Source organism: Pelophylax lessonae (assembly GCF_965119305.1).
Source record: "Pelophylax lessonae genome assembly, chromosome: 4".
In the NCBI taxonomy this organism is placed as follows: Eukaryota; Metazoa; Chordata; class Amphibia; order Anura; family Ranidae; genus Pelophylax; species Pelophylax lessonae.
Window position 1 is genome coordinate 528,843,216 of NC_138771.1, and position 16,585 is coordinate 528,859,800.

A 16,585-nucleotide genomic window follows, 5' to 3' on the forward strand; every position below is an offset into this window, starting at 1 on the left:
CCCACCCTCCCATGCATGTCACTCACCTAGGTAAATGACGTACACAGTGCTTGCTGTGCCTCTTGGGATATGCATATCACAGCTTCCAGGAGGCCTTAGTCTTTCATTCAGAAGGAGGAGGGGAGCAGGTCTAGTGGGCTGTCATTAAGAGACACGGAAGAGACATCACAAACAACATGGTGGGAAAACACTGGATCTGCTAGGTGGGTTAGTATCTGAATAGTGCAGAAAACACCAACCGTAAGCAGGGGTAGAAAAAAAAAAAGTGTGCGTGTGTGTGGTAGGGTGAAAAAAGGAACATGTTCAGGAAACATGTAGCCACTGATAATTGCATTTAAAAACAGTTGCAGTAATTCCATCTTCTGGAAGAAAAACTGTCAATTTGCCAGGTCAAACATTGAGGCCATTTAACTTTCTAGGATATCCATTTTTATGACCTCCAAAGACCTTGAAGGAAATGTCATTTCCCTATAGTTTTCTTGTCTTGTCTGCTCTTTCTTGAAACTGAATTTTAGAAAACACGTTGCTTAACAGTTTATACCTCAGAGGTTTGGTCGTCTACGGAACGGCTTGAATGCTTTTATAAATGGCAGCATGCATATTTAATAGATGTAATGATACTGCAGCTTTGAAAGTCTTCAATCCAGAATATTGAAAAAAACAGAAGCTTTTTTTTTCCTGGAAAATTCCAAAGCCAAAATAAAAAAAAAATTAAGCGGCGTCCATAAAATACTTTTTCTTAAAAGCCTTTTTTCCCTCCAAAAGAATGGAAGAATGAAGACTAAAAGTCTTTCACGTGTAACAGTTTCTAAGACAGGGAGGGACAAATTGTTTGGGTGGACCAGGGAGAAAAAAAAACAATGCAAAAAATAAAATAAAAAAACAAAATCAACTAATTAAAATAAAGCTATTTATAAGGCCGTAAAAATCTAGACACTTTTGACCGAAGAAGTTTAATGAAAGATCGTGGGAACATTTCTTTTGTTTCAGGTGGCGTGTACTTAAAGTAATTTTGGGGATGTGCTAAGACATCAAATAGAGCCTTGATCAGCTTCTTGTCCTGCAGGAAAATCAGAAAATAAGGTTTATTTCAGAGTTTCTCAGTAAGAACAGAATATCACTGACACTGGCTATCAAGATTAACGTAGAATAATCTAAATCCCCTAAAGAAAATGCATAGATACTATATATATATATATATATATATTTATATATATATATATATATACACACATATATATCTATGTATACAGTGCCTTGCAAAAGTATTCGGCCCCCTTGAACTTTGCGACCTTTTGCCACATTTCAGGCTTCAAACATAAAGATATAAAACTGTAATTTTTTGTGAAGAATCAACAAGTGGGACACAATCATGAAGTGGAATGAAATTTATTGGATATTTCAAACTTTGTTAACAAATAAAAAAATAAAAATTGGGCGTGCAAAATTATTCAGCCCCTTTACTTTCAGTGCAGCAAACTCTCTCCGGAAGTTTAGTGAGGATCTCTGAATGATCCAATGTTGACCTAAATGACTAATTATGATAAATAGAATCCACCTGTGTGTAATCAAGTCTCCGTATAAATGCACCTGCACTGTGATAGTCTCAGAGGTCCGTTGAAAGCGCAAAGAGCATCATAAAGAACAAGGAACACACCAGGCAGGTCCGAGATACTGTTGTGGAGAAGTTTAAAGCCGGATTTGGATACAAAAAGATTTCCCAAGATTTAAATATCCCAAGGAGCACTGTGCAAGCTATAATATTGAAATGGAGTATCAGACCACTGCAAATCTATGAAGACCTTGCCGTCCCTCTTTCTTTCAGCTCATACAAGGAGAAGACTGATCAGAGATGCAGCCAAGAGGCCCATGATCACTCTGGATGAACTGCAGAGATCTACAGCTGAGGTGGGAGACTCTGTCCATAGGACAACAATCAGTCGTATACTGCACAAATCTGGCCTTTATGGAAGAGTGGCAAGAAGAAAGTCATTTCTTAAAGATATCCATAAAAAGTGTTGTTTAAAGTTTGCCACAAGCCACCTGGGAGACACACCAAACATGTGGAAGAAGGTGCTCTGGTCAGATGAAACCAAAATCGAACTTTTTGGCAACAATGCAAAACGTTATGTTTGGCGTAAAAGCAACACAGCTCATCACCGTGAACATACCATCCCCACTGTCAAACATGGTGGTGCCAGCATCATGATTTGGGCCTGCTTTTCTTCAGCAGGGACAGAGAAAATGGTTAAATTGATGGGAAGATGGATGGAGCCAAATACAGGACCATTCTGGAAGAAAACCTGATGGAGTCTGCAAAAGACCTGAGACTGGGGCGGAGATTTGTCTTCCAACAAGACAATGATCCAAAACATAAAGCAAAATCTACAATGGAATGGTTCACAAATAAACATATCCAGGTGTTAGAATGGCCAAGTCAAAGTCCAGACCTGATTCCAATCGAGAATCTGTGGAAAGAACTGAAAACTGCTGTTCACAAACGCTCTCCATCCAACCTCACTGAGCTCGAGATCGATTCCCTGGACAGAGATAGGGGGGACCTTAGGTAGTTTAGACATTACCTGAACCTTTGCAGGAATTAAATCAGCACAAGGAGGCTCAGGACATGAAAAGGACAAGCTTTGTCCCCCTTTCTGGGTACCCCCAGAAGAAACATTTCATGGATCTCCTTGATGCTCACCAAAGAGGTTCTTGGGGCTGGAAACCAGCAAAGATGTCCCTCCAACCCCATAATGGGTGAGGGTAGACCTTTATGCTGAAGGAGTCTTGTCTGCTGGTCTGGGAAAGCTAGCTCTAGGCTTACCCGATTAAGGTTGCTTGGAACCTCCCGGGGAAGATTTAAAACATCTATTTCCCTTATTTTCTGTCCCAGAAGTACAAAATAATTTCTCTGGGCTGAGAAGGAGGGCCCCTGTGTGTGGCGAGGCTACTTCCCTTTCCTTAACTGTGGCAGGAAGATACTCTCCCCCCCCCCCCCCCCGTGATACCCTTAATGATGTCATCCAGGGTAGCCCCAAACAAGGGCAGATCAATGAGAGCTTTCTTAGAGTCTTGGTCTGCCGACCAATTCTTAAGCCACAGCCTCCGCTTTCTTGTCAGCTGGGTCCTTACAGGATAGGGATTCCTCTACTGGGATCATGGTCGCTTTATTCAACATGGAAACAGGAGGGTCCAACACTGGTGGACTAGCCCACTATTTTAAAAGTGACTCCTCAAAAGGGTAATGTATAGCAAAAAGTTTGGGGACCACAAAAGAGTAATTTTGATTGCTCCCATTCCTTACAGGAAAACCTGTCAAAATAAGGCACATAAGGAAACACCCTTGAAGTATGATGTGACTTGTGCGTACCAAACGACGCAGCCACGTCTGTGGCTACATCAGCCGCATCCTCCATTTTAAAGTCTCACGCACTGCAGTGATAAGTTTGTCTACCAGCGCTCTTTTATTCCCTGCTGCAACCATGGAGGAATCATCCTATCGGATGGATCAAGGGGTGTGATATTTAATCCCCCTGGACGGGCCGTGTTTACAGCGACATCAGGGTCAGAATCAGATGAGACAGTCTGAGCAGGGGAAGGCGGGGGATGCTTCCTCCTGGGACTTTGCCCACACGCCACTTCCAGCAGGGACACTAAGAACTGTAGGACCGCCGTCAGTGCAATCATGGGAATCTGGGGTTTCCGAGGGACCTGCCACTTCCATGAGGGGGTCAGCGGGGGAGATGTGAGCCTGAGGCTTCATAAGGAAAGGAAGATCTTGCAGTAAAAAAACGATCTTTTGACACCACAAAAGGATCCCCTCAAGGCTTAGGGTACCTGTCAGCAGAGAAAGATAACAGGGACCCCCAAAGACTCACCCTAACGACTGGAGGAGCGCCGAGAATTCAAACCCAGTATCATCATAGATGCTATCCCTGTTCATATGTCCCGGGCACAGGAAGAGGAAACTAAGGAGGAAGAGGAGGAGGAGCTTCATCATCCCCACAAGGCTTCAGTTGTTTCCAGCATCTCCCAGACTAAGGGAAAATGGCCCCTGTGACATCATCTGGCTACACAAACATGGCCGCCAACAGGAGACCGGCCAGGCTAAGTGAAAATGGCCACCATCAGCTACAAAGACTGAAGCATGCTGCCAGGATCTTTCCTGCACCCTCTGCAATGCTGCACCCTCTGCAAAGGATCCCCCCTGAATGTAGGACACACATTTAGGGGAGACCCTGCTGTACACTCTGAACTGGGACCCCCCTGCACTATGCCCACACTGCAAACAGCAGGGCAGAAACCTAGGGTTCTCCTACACTGGGACCCCTCAAGACTACTAGGGCGGGACACACACTATTCCCAGTACCCTTACAAAGTGGGGACAGTGGGGGAGACCCCAGGGGTCTCTGCTGCATTCTCTGCCTTGGGACCCCCATCCGATTCTAGATCCAGACAGGGGGTGATGGGAGTGGGGGAAGCCCAGCTCACTGAGGGATTTAATGATGGGAGGAGGGAACCTGCAGGGAGGTCTGACCATCCCGGGAGGTTACCCGCGTCCACCCCAAAGAAAACCACCAAAAGGGGAGAAGGGACTGTACCTACCCTTCCATGGTGCAGGTAACGCTCCGGACAGAACTCCTCGCCCCAGAAGTAGGGGAGCTGTCGGCCAAGGGACGGCTGCGACTCAAACCCAAGCCCAGTCGTATGCGACCCTGTGAGACATTTAACTTGCAGGCCAGCCTCTGTCCGTGAGGCTACGTCACGGCCGACCTAGCAGGTAGCTGCGGTCTGCACATGCTCACTGGCTGGGCTGGGGGGACCACTCAATCTAGATTATCCAGCCCATCGCTCAGCCTGGCAGTTGATTGTAGATCTCCCGAAAGAAAACAAAAGAGATGTAAGGAAGGAGAAATTTGCTAGAACCAGGGATCCCTAGGTCCTTACTCCTGACTAGACAGATTAAAACAGATTACCTAGAGCAGAGAGAGGGGTTAAATACCAGCTGAGGACGGCCCATGGGCGTAGCCAGGTGTTTTTTTTTGTTCTGCCTAGTTCTACTTCTGGAGGAGGCAATATAACCCACTAGTTATGATTTATGGAGCGCTTTGTCTGTCGATGAGCGAAAGAGAAAGTACGATTTTAATCAATATCTAAATCAGTGTTTCTCAACTCCGGTCCTCAGGGCCCACTAACAGGCCAGATTTTAAGTATCACCTTGGGGAGATGCAGACTAGAATACTGCAATCACTGAGCAGCAAATTATATCACCTGTGATGTATTTCAGTTTTCTTGCAAACCTGGCCTGTTAGTGTGCCCTGAGGACCGGAGTTGAGAAACACTGATCTAAATAAACACAAGAACAATTTCCAAAGTTTTGACAAAACAATTACATGACAGCATGGTTAATAATATAATTTGGATTACAAAACCTTTAGTTTTACTCAAATTAGTTGAGGCAAAAATGTATACACCCCACAAAAAAAAAAACAACTACATCTAGTATTTTGTATGACCTTTATGATTTGTAAGGACAGCACCAAGTCTTCTAGGAATGCAACGAACAAGTTGGTGACATATTGCAACATCTATCTTTTTCCATTCTTTAAGAACGATCTCTTTTAGAGCCTGGATGGAGAGTGATGCTTAACTTGCCTCTTCAGAATTCTCCATAGGTGTTCAATTGGGTTCAGATCAGGAGATATACTTGGCCACTTATTCACTTTCACCCTGTTCTTCTTCAGAAATGCAACTGTGGCCTTAGATATGTTTTGGATCATTGTCATGTTGGAAAAGTGCGACACGACCAAGGGCATGGAGTGATGGTAGCATCTTCTCTTTCAATACAGAACAGTACATCTGAGAATTCATGATACCATCAATGAAATGCAGCTCCCTGACACCAGCAGCACTCATGTAGCCCCACAGAAAGGCACTGCCACCAACATGTTTTACTGTTGACACCATGAATTTTTATTTGTACTCCTCACCTTTGCAACCCCATACAGTGTTGAAGCCATCAGTTCCAAAAACATTTACATGAGGCATCTTGGTCTCATCACACTCAAGAGTACACAGTCCCAGTAGTTGTCTTCTTATTCAGCATGGGCCATGACAAATTCTAGGCAGGCTTTTTTGTGGATAGGCTTTAGGAGATGCTTCCTTCATGGACGACACCCATGCATGCTATTCCACACTATTCCTCTGTGTAGGCTGTATTGTGTCACGGGAAACAATCACCCCACTTTGGCTTTCTCCTTCTTTAGCTAACTGCAGTGAACTTGCATTACAAGCATTACTCTTGTCGAGATGTTAATTTCCATGGACGGCCTGGATGTCTGAGATAGTTGCAGTTCCATCTTTGTTGAATTTTTGTATTGCTTTTGCTACAGTATTCTGACTAATAAATAAAGCTTTGCTGATCTTCTTGTAGCCTTCACCTTTCTTGTGTAAAGAAATAATTTTCTTTCTCAGGCCTTGTGACATTTCTCTTCCATGTGTTGCCATTGCTAACAGCATGAAATTGGAAGGGGTTTTCTTTGTTAAGTAACACCCTTTTATAATCAACTGTCTTCTGGACACCTGTTTAATAAATAGTTAGACTCACCTGTAGTTGAATTCTTGTTATTTATGATTTTGTTGTATAAAATTTGGCTTTGCTCCTAAGACTTTCATTGGGGTGTATTCATTTAATACATTTGTGAGGAAAAAAATTGATTTTTGTAAGATCTTACCGTAAAATCCTTTTCTCTTAAGCTCATTGACAGACGTAGTCTTCTTGATTCTCAAGAGCTGGGTTATGTTGTCTCCGCAGGAGTAGGACTAGGCAGAAAGACAAAACGTTCTGGCTCCACCTTAGGGGCAGTCCCTGAGGGTATATCCTCCCTCTCTTTGCTACAGGGAATCAGTTCTGTTCTAAAGCAGTAACAGATAATTTAACCCAACCCAACTCAATGATAGAGGGGCGGTTACTACGTCTGTCAATGAGCTTAAGAGAAAAGGATTTTACGGTAAGATCTTACAAAAATCCATTTTTCTCTATCGCTCATTGACAGACGTAGTCTTCTTGATTCTCAAGAGCTGGGACATCCAGAAGCAGTGCCACAAATGAGGGGTGGGATTGACAAAAATCAAAATCCAATCTAGAAGGCCCAACCGGTGCCAAACTAGAAGTTTTAAAGGCTCATTATAAACAAAGAATGAGACTCAAAAGAAAAATTTCCAACGGAAAAAAACCCTCGAGGCAGACCACTGGTCTCCTCAAATGGCGGCCTGCAAAACCTTGCGGCCAAACACGGCATCAGATGATGCCATTACATCAACTTTATAATGTTTTGTAAAGGTATGCACCGACGACCAGGTAGCCGCCTTGCACACCTGGACCACTGACGCCTGATGGCGAAAGGCCCATGACGCACTAAGCGCCCGAGTGGAGTGCGCCTTAACAGGGAACGGGGGCTCTCGACCCTTAATAGAATAAGCCTGTACCACCGTCTGTCTGATCCATTTGGAAATGGTCGCGGCAGATGCAGGCAACCCCTTTTTGGGTCCATCCGGGATCACAAAAAGTGAATCCGTCTTGCAAAACGAGTCTGTCGTTTTTAAGTATACCCTGATCGCCCGGACCACATCCAAGGAGTGTAAAGCAAACTCCCGAGGATGACTGGGCTTAGGACACAGGGAAGGTAATACAATTTCTTCATTCAGATGAAATTCTGAAACCACTTTTGGTAGGAAGGATGGATTCGGACGAAGAACCACCTTATCTCTATGAACCACCAGATATGGGGAACGACAAGATAAAGCGGCCAGTTCTGACACCCTGCGTGCAGAAGTAATAGCCACCAAGAAGGCCACCTTCTGGGACAACGTAGGTAGAGGAATCTCCCTAATATCTTCAAAGGGAGGTTTCTGAAGAACCGACAATACTAAATTAAGATCCCAGGGTGGTAACGGCGTGCGCACTGGCGGAGCCAGATGTCGCACCCCCTGGATGAAATTCCGCACCAAGGAATGAGTAGCCAAAGGCTTCTGAAAGAAGATAGCTAATGCTGAGACCTGACCCTTGATAGTGCTCAAGGCCAGTTTCTGCTCAACCCCTTGTTGCAGAAAAGCTAATATTCGACTAACCGAATAAGACCGTGGACGGAACCCCAAAGGTTCACACCATGCAATGTAGGACTTCCATGTGCGATGATAAATCTTTCTGGAAGTCGCTTTCCTTGCTTCAACTAGAGTAGGAATAACTGAAGCTGACAATCCCTTGTCCTTCAGCACCTGGGTCTCAATAGCCAGGCCGTTAAAGCCAGCGATCGTAAAGCAGGATGGAAGATCGGTCCCTGAGACAGTAGGTCCTCCCTGAGAGGAAGTCTCCACGGGACGTCCGCCACCAGTCTGACCATGTCGGCGTACCAAGCTCGACGAGGCCAGTCCGGAGCTACCAGAATTACTGGAATTCCTTCCTCCTCTATCCTGCGAAGAAGTCTTGGCAGTAACGCGAGAGGAGGGAAGGCATACATTAGCTGGTATTGCCCCCACGGGGCGATCAGTGCGTCTGCGGTCTCTGCTAGAGGATCGCGGGAGCGAGCCACGAATCTCTGTACTTTCCTGTTGAATCGTGATGCCAACAGATCCACATCCGGGGTGCCCCACCGTAGGCACAACTGGTGGAAAACGTCTGGATGGAGGGACCATTCCCCCTGATCCAGAGTCTGACGGCTGAGATAATCTGCCTGCCAATTCTCCACCCCCGGAATGAACACCGCAGAGATAGCTGGAACAAATCGTTCCGCCCAGCGAAGAATGCAAGCCACTTCTTTGGCCGCTCGGACACTCTTGGTGCCCCCCTAGTGATTGACATAAGCCACGGCCGTGGCATTGTCCGACTGGATCCGAACCGGGCTGCCCTGGAGCTGCTCGGTCCAGTGAATCAGACAAAGTCTGATCGCTCTCAGTTCCAATACATTTATCGGCCACCTGGATTCTTCCAGGGACCAAAGTCCCTGGACAGATAACTGACCGAGAATTCCTCCCCATCCGGATAGACTGGCATCCGTGGTCACTATCGTCCAATATATTGGCAGAAATGACTTTCCCTGGCTGAGCATCGGAGACCGAAGCCACCAGACCAGAGACTCTCTGGTCTGTTTGCTCAATCGGATCTGATTGTCCAGGGATTCCGGATTCCGATTCCATCTGAGAAGAATCTCTTGCTGAAGAATTCGGGTATGGGACTGGGCAAATGGGACTGCTTCGAAGGAAGCCACCATCAACCCCAGAACCCTCATGCAAGTTCGAAGAGAAGACCAGCTGTTGGATAGTAACAACTGGACTGCTAATTGAATCTTCCGGAGTTTCCCTACCGGAAGAAAAACTCTTGTCCTGACTGTGTCTAGAATTAGACCCAGGTATTCGAGCCTCTGGGTGGGAACCAGAAATGACTTTTGCTGGTTCACCAGCCACCCGAATTCCTGTAAAGAAATCATAGTAATTTCTATGTTTTGTAGCAAGGTCTGAGGAGACTCTGCATGAAGCAGAAGATCGTCTAGGTAACCAAGAATCGATATGCCTCTTTGGCGCAGTAGTGCCAACATTGGGGCCAACACCTTCGTGAAGACCCGAGGAGCCGTGGCGAGACCGAAAGGCAACGCCACAAACTGATAGTGGTTCTCTTCTACGGAAAAGCGTAGAAACCGCTGATGTCCTGCGAAAATGGGAATGTGAAGATATGCGTCCTTGATGTCTATGGACGCTAGGACATCCCCTGGATGCAGGAAGGCTGCTACTGTGCGAATGGACTCCATTCTGAATTTTCTTATGTAGACAAAGGAATTGAGTGCCCTTAAGTCCAGAATTGGACGCACTTTGCCCTCTTTCCTGGGTATTGTAAATAGGTTTGAATAAAACCCCTGAAAACGTTCTGTCCGAGGAACGTGGACTACCACTCCTTGTTGTAGTAAATCCGTGACTGCTCTCCGCAGATCTTCTAAACGATCCGGGGATAGTCGAATATTGGAAGGGAAGAATCGCGCCGGTGGGAGAGATCGAAACTCGATCTTGTACCCTGACCTTATGACTTCGCAAACCCACTTGTCCGGGATTCTGGAAAGCCATGGGTTCGGGAACCGGCGAAGACGTCCCCCCACCCCAGTTATGGGTGGGGGCGCACCTTCAGGCTTTGGACGATTTATCTTCAGGTCTGGAGGGGGCGGGCTTTTGCTTGCCCGACCAACGTCCCCTGAAGCCTCCTGAAGGAGCTTTGGAGGACTTAATTTTTTCACCCGCGGGACGAAAAAACCTCTTGTGAGCAGAAAAAGAAGGCCCTCGTTTTTGACGAGTTCCTTTACCTTTAACATTTTGCGGTAAAAAGGTGCTCTTTCCACCCGTGAGATCCTTAATGATCTCATCTAAGTTGGCTCCAAATAGACGCTCTCCTAAAAAGGGGATATTAGCCAATGCTTTTTTGGAACCTTGGTCGGCTAACCAACCTTTTAGCCACAGTGTACGCCTGAGAACCACCGCTGAGACTGATGCTCGCGCCAATAATGGAGTGGCGTCTAACGCCGCATCACACACAAACTGTAACCCCTGTATCATTTGTTCCAACAAATCTGATACCGCCTGAGGGACCTCTTCTAAGTCCCGGCGTAACCACTTGGTCCATTCAGTTACAGCCTGCGAAACCAGACCAATAGCAATTATTGGTCTGAAAGCTGATCCAATCAAGGTAAACATGGTGCGAGACATCGCTTCTATCTTGCGATCCACTGGATCTTTAAAAGACGGAGCGTCTTCTAGAGGAATAACCGTGGCTTTATTCAATCTAGCAATTGGTGAATCCACCACAGGTGGTTCTGTCCATTTCTTAATGAGGGTTTCCTCAAACGGATAACGCCTGTTAATGCTTTTAGAAATAGTAGAAGTGCGTTTTGGCAGACTCCATTCTTCTTTGATTGGATTGCCAAAACATTTGGGCAATGGAAAAACCTTCACCACTTTGATGCGTTTTTTAGTCCCAAAAGGGATTTCAGTTTCAGCTATTTCCGACGGAATACCTTGTAATCTTAAGGTTTCTTGAACAGATACAATGAGTGCGTTTACCAACGCTTCCTCTTTGGCTATGGCTGATGCCGAAACATCCTCCTCACTGTCTGAAGAGACAGTACACGAGACACCAATCCCAGATGAGGTGCCTGCAACTGCAGAAATAGGCTCAGAGTCTGAATCCGAGGTTTCAGATAATAAGGGGTTAGGCGGGGGTCGCTTTCTTGCGCCCTGTCCCTGACAAGCCACTTCCACCCGGGACACAAAAGTTTCCATAATAGCTGACAATGATTCAATCGTCAGTGGGGTGCTGGAGGATCCTGCAGACCCCTCGAGTGGCAGGGTCCATGTTAATTCAGGACACCTTTGCCAGAAAACACAAAAAAATTTTATTTTTTTATTTTTTATGTGTCTCCCCCTAGCGCAATAGCGCCCCTCAGAGTACCTGCTTCTCGATCCCCACAGAGAGAGAGAGAGGGACCCCCAAGGCTCACCAACCGATGCAGTGAAGTTTCCAACCAACTGCAGTCAGCGTCTGTCTTTTACAGACTGAAAGGAGCTGTTGCTTTTTCCCGGGTAGAAGGACGTGGCTCCGCCCCCTGTGTACGCCTTCCGGCGTTCCCAGCTCTCCACGAGGTAGCTGGGCTCATGAAACATGGCCGCCCCCATACAAGAGACATTAGACTCCAAAAACATGGCGGCCGGCGTGACCTGAGGACATACATGCACCTGGTCTACGGCAAAATCGCGGCGGACCGCTGAAATCGTTTTTCCCAGCACATCCACCTGCATCTCTGCTAAGTGGCGATTTATTGATCTACAGGAGATACACTACAAATAAGGTAGGATTATACCTCCTAGGTCTGCTGTAATGCTACAGTCTGCTGGGTAGAGTGTTAGCTCTCAAACCAAGTCCACTTCCCACAAACACATACTGTATTTACAAGGGGGACTTTTAGTGTCAGATATATACTGACCATGTATGGAGGGGCCCATAATTCATACTGCCTCATAACGAGGAAAGAAAAAAGGGAACGTTTACTCACCATACCAAACCGACAGGCACCCTCTCTTCACAATACCCTCTCCACCGGGGTGGGGGGTTGTGGACCACTCCGGACGCCTCGACTCTCTGGTTCCTGGCGTCCAAGCGAGACTTTTAACTCGCAAGGTCAGTCCCTCCACTGGGACTCCGTCGCGGCCGACCCAGCGCGGAGCTCTGGTCTGCACGCGCTCGTAGGCAGAAACCGGGGTGACCACTGGATCTCAACATCCAGCCCGTCGCCCGGCCCCGCATACTTACTTGAATGTGTCGCGGCCGACCAAGCGCAATGCAATGGTCTGCGCGCGCTCGTAGGCCGGCTGGGGTGACCACTAGTGTCGCCCAGTCCGGCGTTTTTGCTTGAAGATCTCACAGGAAAAAAACACTGGAGAAAAACTACCTAAAAAATGTTTTTTCTAAAGAAAAAATCTTGCCAGGACCAAAAAGATCCCAGCAAGGAACATAGGTCCTTACTCCTGACTAGACAGAAAAAAACTGATTCCCTGTAGCAGAGAGAGGGAGGATATACCCTCAGGGACTGCCCCTAAGGTGGAGCCAGAACGTTTTGTCTTTCTGCCTAGTCCTACTCCTGCGGAGACAACATAACCCAGCTCTTGAGAATCAAGAAGACTACGTCTGTCAATGAGCGATAGAGAAATACTTTTTTGTATGTGCAAATTAACAAATCTTGGTTGTAATCAATGACCCGCATTAGTAGGAGTATTTTGTTGTATAGTGTCCCATAGAAAAAATGGATTTTTGTAAAATCTTACCGTAAAATCCTTTTCTCTTAGCTCATCGACAGACGTAGTCCTCGGTGATACACCACCTTCGGGTTATGTTACCTCCGCAGGAGCAGGACTAGACAGGAAATTAAAAAGCTCTGGCCACACCCTAGGGGCAGTCCCAGAGGGTATATCCTCTCTCTCTCTGCCTCAGCAAATCAGTTATGTGAAAAAGCAGTGCTTAGAGAATTTAACCCAACCCAACTCCAAAACAGAGGGGCGGGGACTACGTCTGTCGATGAGCTAAGAGAAAAGGATTTTACGGTAAGATTTTACAAAAATCCATTTTTCTCTAGCGCTCATCGACAGACGTAGTCCTCGGTGATACACCACCTTCGGGACGTCCCAGAGCAGTATCACAACTGAGGGGTGGGAAAATGGAAATCAAATCCCAATCTAGAAGGCCCAACCGGTGCCAACTAGAAGTTTACAATGCTCATCCTTAATGATGAGACTCAACAAAAAAATTTTCAAACAGAAAAAAACCCTCGAGGTAGACCACCGGTCTCCTCAAATTGCGGCCTGCAAAACCTTGCGGCCAAATGAGGCATCCGCCGATGCCGTCACATCAATTTTATAGAATTTAGTAAAGGTATGTACCGACGACCAAGTGGCCGCCTTACATACCTGGACCACTGACGCCTGATGGCGAAAGGCCCAGGAAGTACTGAGCGCTCGAGTGGAGTGCGCCCTAACAGGGAACGGAGGACTCTGACCCTTAATAGAATAAGCCTGTACCACCGTTTGTCTAATCCATTTGGCAATGGTCGCGGCAGATGCAGGCAAACCCTTTCTGGGGCCATCCGTGATCACAAAAAGTGAATCCGTCTTACGGAATGATTCCGTAGCTTTCAGGTATACCCTGATTGCCCGAACCACATCCAAGGAATGCAACGCATGTTCCCGATGATGCTTGGGCTGAGGACACAAGGAAGGTAGTACAATATCTTCATTCAGATGAAAATCTGAAACCACCTTAGGAAGAAAAGATGGCTTAGGATGAAGTACTACCTTATCCCTATGAATCACTAGGTATGGGGACTGGCATGATAATGCAGCCAGTTCTGACACCCTGCGAGCAGAAGTAATAGCCACCAAGAAGACCACCTTCTGGGATAAAGTAAGCAAGGGAATCTCCCTGATGTTTTCAAAGGGAGGTTTCTGTAGAACCGACAAAACCAAATTAAGATCCCAGGGCAGTAAGGGCGCGCGGACTGGAGGAGCCAGGTGCCGCACCCCCTGGATGAAATTCCGCACCAAGGATTTGGTAGCTAAAGGTTTCTGAAAGAAGATTGCTAATGCTGAAACTTGACCCTTGATGGTGCTCAAGGCTAGCTTCTGCTCAACCCCTTGTTGCAAAAAGGCCAATATTCGAGACACCGAATAGGTACGTGGAGGAAATCCTAAAGATTCGCACCACGCAATATAAGTCTTCCATGTGTGATAATAGACTTTGCTGGAAGTCGCTTTCCTTGCTTTGATAAGGGTAGGAATGACTGAAGTAGACAAACCTCTGTCCTTCAGTACTTGGGTCTCAATGGCCAGGCCATTAAAACCAGCGACTGTAAAGCACGAAGGTAAATTGGTCCTTGAGACCACAGACACTCCCTGAGACGAAGTTCCCACGGAACGTCTGCGACTAACATGTCCAAGTCGGCCAGGCCGGCTTGAAGAGGCCAGCCTAGAATTTCTAGGACCACTGGCGCTGATTGGATCTGAACCAGGCGTCCCTAGAGCTATCTGGCCCCGACCATCCGAGAAAGTCTGGTCGTTTTCTGTTCCCACACATTTATCAGATACCTGATAGTTATCAGGAAAGGTGATCTTTTCTGGTTGAACCTCAGGGACCGAAGTCACCCGACTAGAGGCTACTTGGCCTATCTGGTCAATCAGATCCGATTCCTGTGAGGTATCGGGACTAATCTTAGGAAAAGGTAAAGGAAAAGATCTATACAGGGAACGGTAACTACCGCTTCCTGTGGTACTTAAATGTTGGAAGGGAAGAATCGCACCGGTAGTAGTGGTTGATGCTCGATCTAATGTCCTGAATACCGGTGAAAACGTCCCCCCACCCTGAAATCGGGTGGGGGCGCACCTTCAGGCTGTGTACTCCTTTACTTCGGGTTTGGCTGGGTTGGTCCTCTGCTTGTCCGACCAGCCCTTCTTGAACCCTCCTGGAGGAGTCTTGCCTTTCCCGGGAGTACCAGCCGGGCGCCCTTTATGGGCGGTAAAGAAAGGTCCTCGCTTGTTGCGAGGTTCCTTAGCTTTTGCAGCCTGTGGCAAAAAAGTACTCTTGCCCCCGGTGGCATCCTTAATGATTTCATCTAGGTTGGCTCCAAATAGACGATTCCCCTGGAAAGGGAGATTGGTCAAAGTCTTTTTGGAACCTAGGTCAGCTGACCAGCATTTTAACCACAGCACACGTCTGAGGATCACTGCTAACTTAGATGCATGCCCTAACAAGGGAGTAGTGTCCAAGGCTGCGTCACAGATAAACCGTAGCCCTTGTATGATCTGTTCTATCAAATCAGATGTCTCCTGGGGAATATCCTTTCCCCTAAGATCTTGGCGTACCATTTTCGCCCATTCTGTAAGTGTCTGGGAAACTAGACCAATAACAATTACTGGTCTAAATGCTGACCCTATCAGAGAAAAGATAGTGCGGGACTCCGCTTCTATCTTTCGATCCACCGGATCCTTAAAGGACGAAGTGTCCTCCACTGGAATAACCGTGGCTTTATTCAGCCTGGAAATAGGCGGATCCACGACTGGTGGTACCGTCCATTTCTTAATGATGGATTCCTCAAACGGATAGCGTCTAGCAATACGCTTGGAAATAGTAAAGGTACGTTTAGAATGCTCCCATTCTCCTTTAATCTGATTTCCAAAACATTTAGGTACAGGAAAAGCCTTCGCCGTCTTGATGGGCTTATTAGTCCCAAAAGGCCTCTCTGTTTCAGTTGCCTCTGCCGGTAAAAAGCCTCAAGTTTTAAGGTTTCTTGCACTGCCACAACTAGTGCGTCCACCAATGCTTCTTCCTGAATTATAGCAGGAGAAGAAGCGTCCTCCTCACTGTCTGAGGGGGCTTTACCTGGGATAGCAGCCCTTGCAGAGGAACCTGCAACTGCAGTGACCATCTCTGAATCAGAGTCAGAGGTGTCAGATAGTATAGGGGTAGGCGGGGGTCGCTTCCTTGACCCCCGTCCCTGACAGGCCGCCTCCACCCGAGCCACCATAGACTCCAAAATTGCTGTAAATGACTCTATACTCTGTGCACCGGCGGGTCCCGAGGCCCCCTCGAGGGAAACAGGTGGGGGAATATGTGTGGCAGGGTCCATAATAACTCCAGTTACTTCCTGGATGATATAATTCAAAGTAAAGAAAAAACTTTTTTTTTTTTTTTTTGACCCTCAGCGCCACAAAAAACCCCTTAGTGTTACCTGCTAGGGATCCCTATCGATCGAGAGAGAGAGAGATAGACCCCCAGGCTCACCACTTGATGTTCAGAGTTGAACTGCAACAGCTTACAGCGCTGTCTTAGACAAACAGGAAGTCTTTTGGCTGGCTGCCCAGGAAGAAAGGAGGCGCCTCCCCCAAGCTCCACGAGGTGTAGAATCACCTCAAACATGGCCGCCCCCATGCTGGAGACACGAGGCTACGCCAAAATGGCGGCTCGTGCGATCCAGCAAAAAAAAAATGGCGGCGGCCTGTGCTG

At 47.0% G+C, this 16,585-nt stretch overlaps 1 protein-coding gene across 1 annotated transcript in view; it reads right to left on the reverse strand.

Annotated features, from left to right (window-relative positions):
• Positions 1–327: 327 nt before the first annotated feature.
• SCUBE1 (signal peptide, CUB domain and EGF like domain containing 1) overlaps positions 328–16,585 on the reverse strand; it is a 587,141-nt gene continuing 570,883 nt past the window's right edge. Inside the window, exon 23 of the mRNA XM_082255396.1 lies at positions 328–1,060. Within this exon, the coding sequence (XP_082111522.1) occupies positions 908–1,060 (153 nt within the window). The 3' untranslated portion in view covers positions 328–907. The remainder of the gene's footprint in view (positions 1,061–16,585) is intronic.